This window comes from Pelodiscus sinensis, unplaced genomic scaffold (genome assembly GCF_049634645.1).
Source record: "Pelodiscus sinensis isolate JC-2024 unplaced genomic scaffold, ASM4963464v1 ctg241, whole genome shotgun sequence".
NCBI lineage: Eukaryota > Metazoa > Chordata > Testudines > Trionychidae > Pelodiscus > Pelodiscus sinensis.
This window is the reverse complement of record NW_027465912.1, coordinates 15,690-33,370: the sequence shown is the minus strand read 5'-3', so window position 1 is coordinate 33,370 and position 17,681 is coordinate 15,690. Positions and strand designations below refer to the sequence as shown.

At 71.9% G+C, this 17,681-nt stretch overlaps 1 protein-coding gene across 4 annotated transcripts; it reads left to right on the top strand.

Annotated features, from left to right (window-relative positions):
• Positions 1–257: 257 nt before the first annotated feature.
• LOC142824834 (cyclic nucleotide-gated channel alpha-4-like) lies at positions 258–16,058 on the top strand. Of its 4 annotated transcripts, none has more exons than XM_075916620.1 (5): positions 258–380; positions 5,867–5,980; positions 10,830–10,936; positions 13,174–14,214; positions 15,451–16,057. In XM_075916620.1, exons 2-5 carry the CDS (start codon positions 5,937–5,939, stop codon positions 15,828–15,830), a joined length of 1,572 nt encoding a protein of 523 aa, XP_075772735.1. In that variant the 5' UTR covers positions 258–380; positions 5,867–5,936; the 3' UTR covers positions 15,831–16,057. The 4 variants fall into 4 exon arrangements, with proteins under 4 accessions (XP_075772735.1, XP_075772732.1, XP_075772731.1 ...); XM_075916617.1 differs by lacking the exon at positions 258–380 and adding an exon at positions 1,062–1,258 and having other exon boundaries at positions 13,174–14,187; positions 15,451–16,058; XM_075916616.1 differs by lacking the exon at positions 258–380 and adding an exon at positions 1,063–1,258 and having other exon boundaries at positions 15,451–16,058.
• Positions 16,059–17,681: the final 1,623 nt, after the last annotated feature.

Sequence of the window (17,681 nt, the reverse complement as noted above, 5' to 3'; positions counted from 1 at the left end):
ACGGCCAGGCCCCCCGGCCCAGTGCCCGCCAGCCCCACGGCCAGCCCAGTGCCCGCCAGCCCCACGGCCAACCCCCCGGCCCAGTGCCCGCCAGCCCCACGGCCCCGCCCGCTCACCGAGCCGCCGCCATCTTGCCGCCGCCTCCCGACGCAGCCGCCGCCCGGCCCCGCCCCCCTCGCCGCTCATTGGCCAGCCCGCAGGGGGGGGGCAGGCCCCGGGGCAGGCCCCGCCCCTGACCCTGCCTCAGTTTCCCGCGCGGCGCCGCCTCTTCGGCTGGGGCCGCGGGCCCCTCGGGGGGCTCCGCTCTGCGCCCCCCCCGGCCCCCCCCCGAGCAGCGCCCAGGGAAACTGAGGCACGCTCGGCCTGAGACTGCGGAGCCGGTGAACAAAGGCCCCGCCCCCCGCCAGACCCCTTCGCCCCCCCCGCGCCCCCCCGCCCCTCCCCCCGCCAGACCCCTTCGCCCCCCCGCCCCTCCCCCTCCAGATCCCTTCGCCCCCCCGGCCCCTTCGCCCCCCCGCCCCTCCCCCTCGAGACCCCTTCGCCCCCCCGCACCGCCCCGCCCCTCCCCCCGCCAGACCCCTTCGCCCCCCCGCCCCTCCCCCTCGAGACCCCTTCGCCCCCCCGGCCCCTTCGCCCCCCCGCCCCTCCCCCTCGAGACCCCTTCGCCCCCCCGCCCCCCCCCCTCGAGACCCCTTCGGCCCCCGCCCCTCCCCCTCCAGATCCCTTCGCCCCCCCGGCCCCTTCGCCCCCCCGCCCCTCCCCCTCGAGACCCCTTCGCCCCCCCGCCCCTCCCCCTTCAGACTCCTTCGCCCCCCCCCGCGCTCCCCGCCCCTCCCCCCTTCAGACTCCTTCCCCCCCCGCCCCCCCCGGCCCCTTCGCCCCCTGCCCCTCCCCCCGCCAGTCCCCACTGCTCCCCAGTCCCTTCACCCCTGCCCCCCGCCGGGCACCCCACTGGCCCCCACGCTGCGCTGGCCTTAGCCCCAGCCCTGCCCCAGAGCCGTGGGGGGGCCCCGTGGGGCGAGGTAGCGGCTGCCCCCGGGGCCCCATTACGCCGGCGCCCGCGCTGATTGCTGCCTTTAGTGCCGGGGCCGGGGCTCAGGTGCGGGGCCCCGCGGGGCCCCGGCGCGGTTGCTAGGAGCCGGCGCGCACCAGCCGGCGCGCACCAGCCGGCACTCCCCAGGCGCGGCGCGGGCACCGGGGCAGGCATGGGCCGGCGGCTGGGCCCCACGGCGCAGAGCAGCGGGGCACCCGCCCCCAGGTGAGTGGGGCCCAGCCCCCCCCGCGGCCTTGGGGCCCAGCCCCCCCGCGGCCTCCCCCCCCACAGCCGGAGGGGCTGGCAGCCGGCAGGGCGCCCGGGAGGGTCCTTGGGCCCCGCGACCCAGCGTGGCTCTGAGGGGGCAGCACTGGAGCCAGGCCCTGCCCCCCGAGCCCCCCACTGGAGCCAGGCCCTGCCCCCCCTAGCCCCCCACTGGAGCCAGGCCCTGCCCCCCCTAGCCCCCCACTGGAGCCAGGCCCTGCCCCCCTAGCCCCCCACTGGAGCCAGGCCCTGCCCCCCTAGCCCCCCACTGGAGCCAGGCTCTGCCCCCTAGCCCCCCACTGGAGCCAGGCCCTGCCCCCCCTAGCCCCCCACTGGAGCCAGACCCTGCTCCCCCCGCCCCCCATGCAGCCAGGCCCTGCCCCCTCTCTACCCCCCCATGCAGCCAGGCCTGCCCCCCCTCCCCCCCCCCCGCAGCCAGGAACACTGGGGGATGGCCCCGGTGCCCAGCCTCTCGCACAGCCCAGGGCACAACCAGCATCCCCCCATTGCCCCACCCAGCAAGGCCGTCTCTTGCCAAGGGCTCCCGGACACTTACCCGCCCTCCCCCACCCCGCTGAGGGTCGCCCGTGTGATGGCGCATTGGGGTCCCCCGCCTCCTGCACCCCAGAATGGCACGAACAGACTCCCCCAGCCAGTAGAACAGAGGTGGTTTATTGCTTCTCCAGGATACAGCACAGATGTCACCAGGTTCCAGGGCAGGCCTAGGACGCCTCAGCCCCCCTTGAGATGGGGCAGTGGTCTCGGCTTCTAAACCCCCCAGCCTTTGCTGAGGCTGCTTCCTCCATGCTCCCAGACAGAAACTAGCTCACTCTCCTCCAGCCTGCCCCCCAGCCAGGGCAGCATCCACCTTCCTTTGTTCCTCTCCTTGGGGGGTAGCTGGTCAGACAGGTTGAGAGACCCTTTGCATAGTGACCCATCCCCTGTCCTTCTGGGCCGTGGGTACCAGCGGCAGCCAGTGGGGTTACCACAGACCCATAGAAACCAGCCAGGTACCCCCACTACGTCACAGTTCTCCCCACTCCGAGAGCGAACTGAGCAGGGTCACTCCGCTCGTGACCTAGGGAAGTTCGGGTCCTCTGCGTGGGAACCCCCCCTGGGGCCATGGGTGCTCCCCTTGACTCGGGCCGGCCGTGGCGAGGTCCCACATGAATCGGCTTCCCTCTGTCCACTCGCCGCCCCCGCTCCAAGGTCAACCGAGTCAAGGAGGCCGCTGCACAAGTTCGGGCTGACCCCCGAGATGTACAGGAAGAAGTTCCGGGGGGTACAGAAAGGGCCACGGGAGACCTATGTGGACCTGGCCTCCCGCCTGGCACAATACTGCCGCAAGTGGGTGTCTGGAGTCGGAGCCCAGACCGCAGAGGAGCTGCTCAAGCTGGTCATGATGGAGCAGTTCTATGAAGCGTGCCCACCCAAACTGAGGCTGTGGCTCAAGGACCGGAGACCAGAGAACCCCCAGGAGGCCGGGAGACTGGCAGATGAGTTCACGGAGAGCCGGTCCGGGTGTGAACGGGAGTCCCGGAGAGAGAGGGAACCGCGCAGAGACCGGATCTCGGCTGAGCGACGGAGGGAGTCAACTACGGGGCGAGCCCAAGGAACAGGTCGTCTGCGCCCCAGAGAACCAGCCAGGGCCTGGACAGAGACAGCCCAAAGCCTAACTTGCCAGCGCTGTGGGCAAAAAGGCCACAAGAGGGCTCAGTGCACCAGGTCCCAGGACCGGGGACTTTCCAGGGTTAACTGGCTGGGGCGGGAGGAAGGGCAGGCTGCCCCAGAGGCAGGGGCTGGCAGGCAAACCTCAGCTCAGAGAGAGGGGAAGGATGCTCAGTGCACCTCCCCTGGGAGGTCTGATTCTCAGGAGGCGGATTTCTCCGTGTACCGGGTGGGGGCAGGACGGCCCCTGCGGAGCGAGTGCCTCATACCCCTGGAGGTGGATGGTAGGAAGGTGACGGGCTTCTGGGACACGGGGGCGGAGGTGACTCTGGCCCGATCCGACATAGTGGCCCCGGAGCGGTACTACCCCACGCGCAGCTGACCCTGAAGGGCATAGACGGGTCCCCGTTTAAGGTGCCTGTAGCCAGGGTGCATCTGAAATGGGGGGCCAAGGAAGGCCTCAAGGAAGTGGGGGTGCACCCGCACTTGCCCACCGAGGTGCTGATGGGGAATGACCTAGAGGAGTGGCCCCATGAATCCCAGCGGGCTCTAGTCACTACCCGGAGCCAGAGCCAGCGGGGGGCTGACAACGTGGGTCCAGGGAAGGACTCCTGGCAGCGTCCTCAGGGTCCCATCCCAGTGGACACGGGGTCCAGCCAGGCTGGGACTCCGGACCTAGGCAGAGGTGGGGGACAGGTCCCGATCCCTGCCTCAGCAGCTGAATTCCAGGCTGAGGTGCAGGCAGACCCCTCCTTGCAGAGGCTGAGGGACCAGGCTGGCCTCCGTGCAGCTCAGCCCCGGGGGAGAGGTGGCCAGGAGAGATTCCTGCGGGAGCGTGGGCTCCTGTTCCGTGAGTGGCTCCCCCCCAGGAAGGCGAGGGCATGGGGTGTCCAGCGGCAGCTGGTCGTCCCCCGAAAGTATCGCCTCAAGCTGCTGTATTTGGCCCACGATGTCCCCGTTGGGGGCCACCGGGGGATCCGGAGCACCCGGCTGAAGCTGCTCCAGCACTTCTATTGGCCGGGAATCTTTACAGCCGTGCAGCGGTACTGCCGGTCCTGTGACTCCTGCCAGAGGGGCGGGAAGGCCCAAGACAGGAGGAAAGCGGCTTGGGGGTCTCTACCCCAGATAGACCCTCTGGGCTTGCTGAGAGAGTTATGGGAGGGGAAGACCTCCCTGGATGGAGCATCGGGGGTGGAAGCCGCCCTGGCTGTCCAGAGAAGGCTCGCTGGCCCCGGCCCGAGAGACCCTGGCCAGAGATCAAGGCCAGCGGAAGGGTGGGTGTGACCCCCGAGGACAGGCCTGCGCCAGTCGCCCTGGAGCGGGGCGGCGAGTGGACAGAGGGAAGCCAGCTCATGTGGGGCCTTGCCACGGCCGGCCTGAGTCAAGGGGAGCACCCATGTCCCCGGGGCGGGTTCCCACGCAGAGGACCCAAACTTCCCTAGGTCACGAGCGGAGTGACCCTGCTCAGTTCGCTCTCGGAGGGGGGAGAACTGTGCCGTAGTGGGGGTACCTGGCTGGTTTCTATGCTGCTGGCTCTGGGGTAACCCCCACTGGCTGCCGTGGGTACCACGACCCAGCAAAACAGGATGAGTCACTATGCAAACCAGTGGCCAGACACCCCCCATGGAGAGGAACAAAGGAAGGTGGATGCTGTCCTGGCTGGGGGCAGGGCTGGAGGAGAGTGAGCTAGTTCCTGGCTGGAAAGCAGGGAAGAAGGAGCTGGGGAGGGGGGCTGGGACTCCCCCATCTCAAGGGGGCATTGAGGCCTCTTAGCCCCAGTTCCTGTAACCAGATTACATCTGTGCTGGGCTGTATCCTGGAGAAGCAATAAACCACCCTCAATTCTACTGGCGGGTGGAGTCTGTTCGTGCCATTTCGGGGTGCAGGATATTGGGGACCCCCCATGCGCGGTCACAGCTGGTAGGACAGGTTGAGAGACCCCTTTGCATAATGACCCATCCCCGTCCTGGGCCGTGCTACCGGCGGCAGCCAGTGGGGTTACCACAGACCCATAGAAACCAGCACGTTCCCCCCCACTATGTCACAGCCCGGCCCTGCCCCTCCCTCTCCCCGCCGCGGGTCACCCGGCCCTGCCCCTCCCACACCCCACTGCGGGTCGCCCGGCCCTGCCCCCTCCCACACCCACTGCGGGTCGCCTGGCCCTCCCCTGCCCCACTGCGGGTCGCCCGGCCCTCCCCTGCCCCACTGCGGGTAGCCCGGCCCTGCCCCCTCCCCCATCCCACTGTGGGTCGCCCGGCCCTGCCCCCTCCCACATCCACTGCGGGTCGCCCGGCCCTGCCCCCTCCCACACCCACTGCGGGTCGCCCGGCCCTGCCCCCTCCCATATCCACTGCGGGTCGCCTGGCCCTCCCTTTTCCCATCCCACTGCGGGTCGCCCAGCCCTCCCCTGCCCCACTGCGGGTCGCCCGGCCCTGCCCCCTCCCACACCCACTGCGGGTCGCCTGGCCCTCCCTTTCCCCATCCCACTGCGGGTCGCCCAGCCCTCCCCTGCCCCACTGCGGGTCGCCCGGCCCTGCCCCCTCCCCCATCCCACTGCGGGTCGCCCAACCCTCCCCTGCCCCACTGCGGGTCGCCCGGCCCTGCCCCCTCCCCCATCCCACTGCGGGTCGCCCAACCCTCCCCTGCCCCACTGCGGGTCGCCCAACCCTCCCCTGCCCCACTGCGGGTCGCCCGGCCCTGCCCCCTCCCCTACTGCGGGTCGCCCGGCCCTGCACCCTCCCCCACCTCACTGTGTGTTGCTCTGGCCCTGCCCCCCTCTAACCCTTACCCCACACACTCCCTGCCCCCCTCCCCACCCCGCTCTGGATCACCCTGGACCTGCCCCCGGCCCGCCCCCCCACTCAGGGCAGGCGCTGATGGCCGCGTGCTCCGTCCCTCCAGCGGTGGTGGTGGCCCGAGGACCTGGGTGCTGGACCCCGCGGGGGATCTTCACTACTGGTGGCTGAGCATCATGGTGCTGCCCATCATGTACAACTGGATCCTGCTCATCTGCAGGTGGGTGGGGCAGGGGCACAGAGCGGGGGTACCGGGCGGGGGCAGGGCGGGGATGGGGGCACAGAGCGGGGGTACTGGGCGGGGGCAGGGCAGGGATGGGGGCACAGGGCAGGGGGGCGGGGGCACAGAGCGGGGTACCGGGCAGGGCGGGGATGGGGGCACAGGGCAGGGGTGTGGGGGCAGGGCGGGGTTGGGGGCACAGGGCACGGGGGCGGGGGCACAGAGCGGGGGTACCGGGCGGGGGCAGGGCGGGGATGGGGGCACAGGGCAGGGGGGCGGGGGCACAGAGCGGGGGTACTGGGCGGGGGCAGGGCGGGGATGGGGGCACAGGGCAGGGGGGCGGGGGCACAGAGCGGGGGTACTGGGCGGGGGCAGGGCGGGGATGGGGGCACAGGGCAGGGGGGCGGGGGCACAGAGCGGGGGTACCGGGCGGGGGCAGGGCGGGGATGGGGGCACAGGGCACGGGGGCGGGGGCACAGAGCGGGGGTACTGGGCGGGGGCAGGGCAGGGATGGGGGCACAGGGCAGGGGGGGGCGGGGGCAGGGGTGCAGGGCTGGCGACGGGGGCGGGGGGAGGGGGCTGTGGGTGAGGAGCAGCGCTGGGCCCCAGCTGGCCCGTGGGTCAGAGCTGTCGTTGCTGCCCCAGAGGGCGGGGGGGGGGGGTGGCCCCAGCGCCTCGACTCTGGGGGCTGAACGGCACGTCGGGGCCCCACCCCGCCCCCTGCGCAGCCAGACGGACCCGCCGGGCGGGGGGGGGGTCGGGTCACTGCTGCTCCGAGACACGGCCCGGGGGGCACCCAGGCCCCGAGCCCCCAGCACCCCACTTAGTCCCGGCCCTTCGGGTTTGCCCAGCCCAGACGGGCCCATCGCCAAACCCCAGAACACGGCTCCCCCGGGCAGCCCCCCCCTCGGCCCCTGGCCCCTCCCCCCCGGGCGGCCCCCCCTTCGGCCCCCGGCCCCTCCCCCCCGGGCAGCCCCCCCCTCGGCCCCTGGCCCCTCCCCCCCGGGCGGCCCCCCCCTCGGCCCCCGGCCCCTCCTCCCCCGGGCGGCCCCCCCCCTCGGCCCCCGGCCCCTCCTCCCCCGGGCGGCTCCCCCCCTCGGCCCCTCCTCCCCCCGGGCGGCCCCCCCCCCGGCCCCTCCTCCCCCGGGCGGCCCCCCCCTTTGTTCACACCCCTTCCCTGGCCAGCTGGAAAGCTGCTAGTCATGGTCCATGTGTCCTGCCCCCAGGATCCGCCCCCCAGACTCCGGCCAGTAGGGGTCACCCACAGCACCCAGTGACTGCCAACCAGTGAACCCAGGGCCACAAGAGTGAACAGCCCCCCCACGTCCTGGAGACGTACAAAGGGCCCCCCCACATGGCAAACAGCCCCCATATCGCAGAGACGTACAGACGGCCCCCCACATGGCAGAGACAGCCCCCCCACGTCACAGACAGCCCCCCCATATCGCAGAGACGTACAGACAGCCCCCCACATGGCAGAGACAGCCCCCCCACGTCACAGACAGCCCCCCCATATCGCAGAGACGTACAGACAGCCCCCCACATGGCAGAGACAGCCCCCCCACGTCACAGACAGCCCCCCATATCGCAGAGACATACAGACAGCCCCCCCACGTCACAGACAGCCCCCCCATGTCACAGACAGGCCCCCATATCGCAGAGACATACAGACAGCCCCCCACGTCACAGACAGCCCCCCCATGTCACAGACAGCCCCCCATATCGCAGAGACGTACAGACGGCCCCCCACATGGCAGAGACAGCCCCCCCACGTCACAGACAGCCCCCATATCGCAGAGACATACAGACAGCCCCCCCACGTCACAGACAGCCCCCCCATGTCACAGACAACCCCCCATATCGCAGAGACGTACAGACAGCCCCCCCATGTCACAGACAGCCCCCCATATCGCAGAGACGTACAGACGGCCCCCCACATGGCAGAGACAGCCCCCCCACGTCACAGACAGCCCCCCATATCGCAGAGACATACAGACAGCCCCCCCACATCACAGACAGCCCCCCCATATCGCAGAGACGTACAGACGGCCCCCCACATGGCAGAGACAGCCCCCCCACGTCACAGACAGCCCCCCATATCGCAGAGACATACAGACAGCCCCCCCACATCACAGACAGCCCCCCCATATCGCAGAGACGTACAGACAGCCCCCCACATGGCAGAGACAGCCCCCCCACATCAGACAGCCCCCCCATATCGCAGAGACGTACAGACAGCCCCCCCACGTCACAGACAGCCCCCCCACGTCACAGACAGCCCCCCATATCGCAGAGATGTACAGACAGCCCCCCCACGGCACAGACAGCCCCCCATATCGCAGAGACAGCCCCCCCAGTCACAGACAGCCCCCCACATGGCAGAGACAGCCCCCCATGTCACAGACAGCCCCCCATATCGCAGAGACAGCCCCCCCAGTCACAGACAGCCCCCCACATGGCAGAGACAGCCCCCCATGTCACAGACAGCCCCCCATATCGCAGAGACATACAGACAGCCCCCCCACGGCACAGACAGCCCCCCATATCGCAGAGACAGCCCCCCCAGTCACAGACAGCCCCCCACATGGCAGAGACAGCCCCCCCAGTCACAGACAGCCCCCCATATCGCAGAGACGTACAGACGGCCCCCCACATGGCAGAGACAGCCCCCCATGTCACAGACAGCCCCCCCATATCGCAGAGACATACAGACAGCCCCCCCACGGCACAGACAGCCCCCCATATCGCAGAGACAGCCCCCCCAGTCACAGACAGCCCCCCACATGGCAGAGACAGCCCCCCCAGTCACAGACAGCCCCCCATATCGCAGAGACGTACAGACGGCCCCCCACATGGCAGAGACAGCCCCCCATATCGCAGAGACGTACAGACAGCCCCCCACATGGCAGAGACAGCCCCCCCAGTCACAGACAGCCCCCCATATCGCAGAGACGTACAGACAGCCCCCCCACATGGCAGAGACAGCCCCCCCACATCACAGACAGCCCCCCCATATCGCAGAGACGTACAGACAGCCCCCCACATGGCAGAGACAGCCCCCCCAGTCACAGACAGCCCCCATATCGCAGAGACGTACAGACAGCCCCCCCACATGGCAGAGACAGCCCCCCAGTCACAGACAGCCCCCCATATCGCAGAGACATACAGACAGCCCCCCACGTCACAGACAGCCCCCCATATCGCAGAGACATAGACAGCCCCCCACATGGCAGAGACAGCCCCCCCACATCACAGACAGCCCCCCCATATCGCAGAGACGTACAGACAGCCCCCCACATGGCAGAGACAGCCCCCCACGTCACAGACAGCCCCCCATATCGCAGAGACGTACAGACAGCCCCCCACATGGCAGAGACAGCCCCCCCAGTCACAGACAGCCCCCCATATCGCAGAGACGTACAGACAGCCCCCCACATGGCAGAGACAGCCCCCCCAGTCACAGACAGCCCCCCATATCGCAGAGACGTACACACAGCCCCCCACATGGCAGAGACAGCCCCCCCAGTCACAGACAGCCCCCCATATCGCAGAGACGTACAGACAGCCCCCCCACAGCACAGACAGCCCCCCATATCGCAGAGACAGCCCCCCCAGTCACAGACAGCCCCCCACATGGCAGAGACAGCCCCCCCAGTCACAGACAGCCCCCCATATCGCAGAGACGTACAGACAGCCCCCCACATGGCAGAGACAGCCCCCCCAGTCACAGACAGCCCCCCATATCGCAGAGATGTACAGACAGCCCCCCACATGGCAGAGACAGCCCCCCCAGTCACAGACATCCCCCCACATGGCAGAGACAGCACCCCCACGACACAGACAGCCCCCCATATCGCAGAGACGTACAGACAGCCCCCCACATGGCAGAGACAGCCCCCCCACATCACAGACAGCCCCCCATATCGCAGAGACGTACAGACAGCCCCCCACATGGCAGAGACAGCCCCCCCACGTCACAGACAGCCCCCCCATATCGCAGAGACGTACAGACAGCCCCCCACATGGCAGAGACAGCCTCCCCACGGCACAGTGACAGCCCCCCAGTCACAGACAGCCCCCCCATATCGCAGAGACGTACAGACAGCCCCCCACATGGCAGAGACAGCCCCCCCACGTCACAGACAGCCCCCCATATCGCAGAGACGTACAGACAGCCCCCCACATGGCAGAGACAGCCCCCCCAGTCACAGACAGCCCCCATATCGCAGAGACATACAGACAGCCCCCCCACGTCACAGACAGCCCCCCATATCGCAGAGACGTACAGACAGCCCCCCACATGGCAGAGACAGCCCCCCCACATCACAGACAGCCCCCCATATCGCAGAGACATACAGACAGCCCCCCCACGTCACAGACAGCCCCCCATATCGCAGAGACGTACAGACAGCCCCCCACATGGCAGAGACAGCCCCCCCACATCACAGACAGCCCCCCATATCGCAGAGACGTACAGACAGCCCCCCACATGGCAGAGACAGCCCCCCCACGTCACAGACAGCCCCCCATATCGCAGAGACGTACAGACAGCCCCCCACATGGCAGAGACAGCCTCCCCAGTCACAGACAGCCCCCCATATCGCAGAGACATACAGACAGCCCCCCCACGTCACAGACAGCCCCCCATATCGCAGAGACGTACAGACAGCCCCCCACATGGCAGAGACAGCCCCCCCAGTCACAGACAGCCCCCCATATCGCAGAGACGTACAGACAGCCCCCCCACGGCGCAGTGACAGCCCCCCCACGGCGCAGTGACAGCCCCCCCACATGGCAAACAGCCCCCCATATCGCAGAGACGTACAAACGGCCCCCCCACGTCACACAGGTCCTGCTTCCCGGACGTGCAGCAGCAGCACCTGGGCGTGTGGCTCAGCCTGGATTACCTGAGCGACCTGCTCTACCTGCTGGACATCGGCGTGCGCCTGCACACGGGTGAGTGTCCCCCGCCCGGCCCCCCACATCCCTGCGCCCCCCGCCCGGCCCCCCACATTCCCCCGTCCTCCGCCCGGCCCCCCCCGTCCTCCGCCCGGCCCCCCGCGTCCCTGCGGCCCCCGCCCGGCCCCCCACATCCCTGCGCCCCCCGCCCGGCCCCCCACATTCCCCCGTCCTCCGCCCGGCCCCCCCCCGTCCTCCGCCCGGCCCCCCGCGTCCCTGCGGCCCCCGCCCGGCCCCCCACATCCCTGCGCCCCCCGCCCGGCCCCCCACATTCCCCCGTCCTCCGCCCGGCCCCCCCCGTCCTCCGCCCGGCCCCCTGCGTCCCCGCGGCCCCCCACGTCCTTGCGCCCCCCGCCCGGCCCCCCGCAGCCCCCCACGTCCTCCACCCGGCCCCCCGTGTCCCACGCCCCCCGCCCGGCCCCCCACATCCCTGCGCCCCCCGCCCGGCCCCCCACATACCCCCGTCCTCCGCCCGGCCCCCCCCGTCCTCCGCCCGGCCCCCTGCGACCCCGCGGCCCCCCACGTCCTTGCGCCCCCCGCCCGGCCCCCCGCAGCCCCCCACGTCCTCCACCCGGCCCCCCGTGTCCCACGCCCCCCGCCCGGCCCCCCGCGTCCCCTGCCCAGCCCCTGGTGCCCCCGCGCCCCCCGCTGGCCCCCCCCGTGCCAGCGCCCACCGAGACACGCGCCCCCCCCCGTTGCCAGCGCCCACCGGGACACGCGCCCCCCCCCGTGCCAGCGCCCACCGGGACACGCGCCCCCCCCCCGTGCCAGCGCCCACCGAGACACGCGCCCCCCCCCGTGCCAGCCTCCACCGAGACACGCGCCCCCCCGTGCCAGCGCCCACTGAGACACACGCGCCCCCCCCGTTGCCAGCGCCCACCGGGACACGCGCCCCCCCCCGTGCCAGCGCCCACCGGGACACGCGCCCCCCCCCGTGCCAGCGCCCACCGGGACACGCGCCCCCCCCCGTGCCAGCGCCCACCGGGACACGCGCCCCCCCCCCGTGCCAGCGCCCACCGGGACACGCGCCCCCCCCCGTGCCAGCGCCCACCGGGACACGCGCCCCCCCCGTGCCAGCGCCCACCGGGACACGCGCCCCCCCCGTGCCAGCGCCCACCGAGACACGCGCCCCCCCCCGTGCCAGCGCCCACCGGGACACGCGCCCCCCACCGTGCCAGCGCCCGCAGAGACACGCGCCCCCCCCCCGTGCCAGCGCCCACCGGGACACGCGCCCCCCCCCCGTGCCAGCGCCCACCGGGACACGCGCCCCCCCCCGTGCCAGCGCCCACCGGGACACGCGCCCCCCACCGTGCCAGCGTCCACCGGGACACGCGCCCCCCCCCCGTGCCAGCGCCCACCGGGACACGCGGCCCCCCCGTTGCCAGCGCCCACCGAGACACGCGCCCCCCCCCCCGTGCCAGCGCCCACCGAGACACGCGCCCTCCCCCCGTGCCAGCGCCCACCGGGACACGCGCCCCCCCCCGTGCCAGCGCCCACCGGGACACGCGCCCCCCCCGTTGCCAGCGCCCACCGGGACACGCGCCCCCCCCCGTTGCCAGCGTCCACCGAGACACGCGCCCCCCCGTGCCAGCGCCCACTGAGACACACGCGCCCCCCCCGTTGCCAGCGCCCACCGGGACACACGCTCCCCCGTGCCAGCGCCCACCGGGACACACGCTCCCCCGTGCCAGCGTCCACCGAGACACGCGCCCCCTCCCCCGTGCCAGCGCCCACCGGGACACGCGCCCCCCCCGTTGCCAGCGTCCACCGGGACACGCCCCCCCCCCCCCGTTGCCAGCGTCCACCGAGACACACGCCCCCCCCCCCGTTGCCAGCGTCCACCGAGACACACGCCCCCCCCCCGTTGCCAGCGTCCACCGAGACACACGTCCCCCCCGTTGCCAGCGCCCACCGAGACACACGCCCCGCCCCCCCCGTTGCCAGCGTCCACCGAGACACACGCCCCCCCCCCCGTTGCCAGCGCCCACCGAGACACACGCCCCCCCCCCCCCGTTGCCAGCGTCCACCGGGACACGCCCCCCCCCCCCGTTGCCAGCGTCCACCGAGACACACGCCCCCCCCCCCCGTTGCCAGCACCCACCGGGACACGCGCCCCCCCGTTGCCAGCGTCCACCGAGACACACCCCCCCCCCCCGTGCCAGCGCCCGCAGAGACGCGCCCCCGCAGTGCCCTGGGATGCCAGGCTGTGCCCCAGAAACAGCAGGGCCTGGCAGTCTCTCCCCAGCTCCACCCGCTGCCTTGGGCCCCTCTGCCCGCAGGCTTCCTGGAGCAGGGGATCCTGGTGCAGGACCGGGCCCGGATCTGGCGGCACTACCTGCGCTCCGCGCCCCTGCTGTGGGACGTGGCCTCCGTGCTGCCCACCGACCTGCTGTACCTGCGGCTGGGGCTGGGCGTGCCGGCCGTGCGGGCCAACCGGCTGCTGCGCACCCCGCGCCTCTTCGAGGCCTTCGACCGGCAGGAGACGCGCACGGCCCACCCCTACGCCTTCCGCATCGCCAAGCTCATGCTCTACGTCTTCGTGGCCATCCACTGGAACGCCTGCGCCTACTTCGCGCTCTCGGGCGCCCTGGGCTACGGCTCCGACACCTGGGTCTACCCCAACCACAGCGAGCCCGGCTTCGGGCACCCGCTGCGCCAGTACCTCTACAGCTTCTACTTCTCCACCCTCATCCTCACCACCGTGGGCAACACGCCCGACCCCCAGCGCCAGGAGGAGTTCCTCTTCATGGTGGCCGACTTCCTCATGGCCGTCATGGGCTTCGCCTCCATCATGGGCAGCATGAGCTCCGTCATCTCCACCATGAGCGCGGCCGAGGCCGCCTTCTACCCCGACGGCGACCGGGTGAAGGGCTACCTGCGGCTGCACCGCGTGGCCGGGCGCCTGGAGCGCCGCGTCCTGCGCTGGCACCAGCACCTGCACCTCAACAAGAAGGTGACGGACGAGCTGCGGGTGCTGCAGCACCTGCCCGAGCGCCTGCGGGCCGAGGTGGCCGTGAGCGTGCACCTGGCCACCCTGCGCAAGGTGCAGCTCTTCCAGACCTGCGAGCAGAGCCTGCTGGAGGAGCTGGTGCTCAAGCTGCGGCCCCAGGTCTACAGCCCGGACGAGTACGTGTGCCGCAAGGGCGACATCGGGCGCGAGATGTACTTCATCCGCGAGGGGCGGCTGGCCGTGGTGGGCGACGACGGGCGTACGCAGTACGCCGTGCTGGGCGAGGGCCTCTACTTCGGTGAGATCAGCATCATCAACATCAAAGGTAGCCCCCCGGCCTCGCTGACCCCCTGGCCTCCCTGCCCCCTGGCCTCCCTGCCCCACGGCCCCCTGGCCTCCCTGCCCCACGGCCCCCATCCTCCCGGCCTCGCTGGCCCCCCGGCCCCCAGCCCCCCGGCCTTGCTGGCCCCCCGGCCTCCCTGCCCCACGGCCCCCTGGCCTCTCTGCCCCCCGGCCCCCTGGCCTCCCTGCCCCATGGCCCCCATCCTTCCGGCCTCGCTGGCCCCTCCGGCCTCGCTGGCCCCCTGGCCTCGCTGCCCCCCCGGCCTCACTGGCCCCCCCGGCCTCGCTGGGCCCCGGTCCCCAGCCTCACGGCGAGATCAGCATCATCAACATCAAAGGTAGCGCCCGGCCGCGGGCAGGGCCGGCTGGACTCTCGGCCTCCCGACTCCTTGGCCCTCCAGGCTTCAGGGCCCCCCCGTCTCCCGGCCCCCTGCCTCCACTGGGCTATTTGGGGGGGCTCCCTGGGGTTGGGCCCTGGGGGGCTCTGAGGTGGAGCTGCTCCTGTAGGGTGTGTGGGGCTGTGAGGGCGCGTCGGGGTCCCCGGAGCAGCCAGCAGAGCAGAGCAGGGCTATGGAGTGCCCAGCACAGCCCAGCACAGCCGGGACGTGGCCACAGGGCCAGGGCGCCTCAGGCCCTAGGGTTGGGGTCCGTCGCCCCTAGACCCCAGCTTAACCCGTTCTCTCCATGCTTCCCGGCCAGCCCCTGCCCCCCCCCCCCCGCCCGGCCTCCCAGCCAGGTGCTGGTCTCCCCCCTCCCTGGGCGGCTGAGCCTGGTGTCTGGGTTAATCCACATTTGGGAGAGTCACTGAATCTCCCATCCCAGCGCAGGGGGCCCCGGGTCACAGAGCAGACAGCCCCCCACTGCATCACAGAGGCCAAGATTTGGGGCACATGGGGCCACCTGTGGGTCTGGCCGTGGCATGTGTGGGGCTGGTCCATGGGGCATCTGGGCTGGGTCGTGGAGCTGGGCCCTCGGGCATGTGGGCTGGGGCATGGGGCTAGCCGTGGGGCACATGGGCTGGGGCGTGGGGCCGGCTGTGGGACGTGTAGGTTGAGGCATGGGGCCGGCTGTGGGGCGAGTGGAGACGGCAGTGGGGCACATGGGCTGGGGCATGGGGCTGGCCGTGGGGTGTGTAGGCTGAGGCATGGGGCCGGCTGTGGGGCGTGTGGAGATGGCAGTGGGGCGCGTGGGCCGGTCCCAGCATGTGGGTTCTCCCCAGGGAACAAGTCCGGGAACCGGCGCACGGCCAACATCAAGAGCATCGGCTACTCGGACCTGTTCTGCCTGTCCAAGGAGGACCTGCGGGAAGTGCTGGCCGAGTTCCCGGCCGCCCAGGCCGTGCTGGAGGCCAAGGGCCGGGAGATCCTGCAGCGCATGGACAAGCTGGACCTGCACGCCGAGGAGGCGGAGCTGGAGCGCGAGGCGGCGGCGCGGCGGCGGACGGCGGCGCTGGAGCAGGCCCTGGACGCCCTGCAGACCAAGTTCGCCCGCCTGCTGGCCGAGCTGGAGTCCAGCGCCCTCCGGCTGGCGCTGCGCATCGAGCGCCTGGAGTGGCAGCGGGGCTGGGCCGGCGGGGAGGGGGCGGGGCCCAGGCAGTGAGGGCCGGGGGGGGAGCGTGACAGGGGCACAATCAGCAGCCGCAAGCGCCCGGCCACGCCCGGCCCCTCCCCGCCACCCCGAGCGCCCGGCCACGCCCGGCCCCTCCCCGCCGCCCTGAGCGCCCGGCCACGCCCGGCCCCTCCCCGCCGCCCCGAGCGCCCGGCCACGCCCGGCCCCTCCCCGCCGTCCCGAGCGCCCGGCCACACCCGGCCCCTCCCCGCCGCCCCGAGCGCCCAGCCACACCCGGCCCCTCCCCGCCGCCCCGAGCGCCCGGCCACGCCCGGCCCCTCCCCGCCGCCCCGAGCGCCCGGCCACGCCCGGCCCCTCCCCGCCGTCCCGAGCGCCCGGCCACACCCGGCCCCTCCCCGCCGCCCCGAGCGCCCAGCCACACCCGGCCCCTCCCCGCCGCCCCGAGCGCCCGGCCACGCCCGGCCCCTCCCCGCCGCCCCGAGCGCCCGGCCACGCCCAGCCCCTCCCCGCCGCCCCGAGCGCCCGGCCACGCCCGGCCCCTCCCCGCCGCCCCGAGCGCCCGGCCACGCCCGGCCCCTCCCCGCCGCCCCGAGCGCCCGGCCACGCCCGGCCCCTCCCCGCCGCCCCGAGCGCCCAGCCCTAGGTCAGCTCCGTGATCTGGGTCCCACCGATGTTCCCACCACTTTTCCCACCCAGGTGTGGGTCCCACAGAGCCCGCAGCTGGGCGCCACCTGTCCCATGCCTGCTGCTGGCTGGCGCCGGCGGCCCCTATCCCACGGCCTTCCCGGGGGGCCTGAGGGATGTTACCAGGAACGAGCAGATGGTTGATGACCCTGCTGGTGTACTGCCCCACATCACCTACCCAGCCCCCCCAGCCTGCCCCACATGCTCTGCCCAGCCTGCCCCACATTGCCTGCCCCCCAGCCTGCCCCACATCGCCTGCCCCACATCGCCTCCCCAGCCTGCCCCACATCGCCTGCTCAGTCCCCCCAGCCTGCCCCACATTGCCTGTGTGGCACAGTGGGGGGCTGTCTGCTCTGTGACCTGGGGCCCCTGCGCTGGGATGGGAGATTCAGTGACTCTCCCACATGTGGATTAACCCAGACACCCAGGCTAAGCCGCCCAGGGAGAGACAAAGAGAGGGGGGAGACCAGCACCTGGCTGGGGGCGGGGCGGGGAGAGAGTTTGAGTTTCTGGCTGGGAAGCAGGGGAGAAGGAGCTAGGGAGGGGGCTGAGATTTAGGGGCCGAGGATCCCCCATATCAAGGGGGGCTGAGGCATCCTAGGCCTGCCCTGTGACCTGGTGACATCTGTGCTGGGCTGTATCCTGGAGAGGCAATAAACCACCTCTATTCTACCGGCTGGGGGAGTCTGTTCGTGGCATTTTGGGGGTGCAGGAGGCGAGGGACCCCAACGTGCCGTCACACTGGTGTCAGGAGTGGGATCCACTGCACTCCGTGAATGAAGCTCCCAGCGGCAAGCGACAAGGCGCCGTAGAAGCAAGAGCCCTGGAGCCAGGCGTGCTGGAGACAGAGCGAAGCGGTTCCTGGGAATCGTGGGGCGCTGCAGCACTAGACTGGTGAGTCTGCACCGAGGGGCCCAGCGGGCAGATGGCCTACGCCCGACTCTTGAAGGCAGAGCTGGTGGGGCTGTGCAGAGAGAGGGGCTTGCCTGTGCAGAAAGCAACCAAGGCCCAGCTGATTACCCAGCTGGAAGAGAATGACCAGCCACAGGGCCAGGGAGCAGCCAGACCCCTGCTGGGAGCGTCTTAGGCTCCGAGAGGGGGCGGAGCACTGGAGCCCACTGGAGAGATGGGACAGCTTCCCAGGGAAGCCCTGCAAGCTGTAGCCCATCTAGAGCAGAGGCCAGCCCAGCAGAGCTG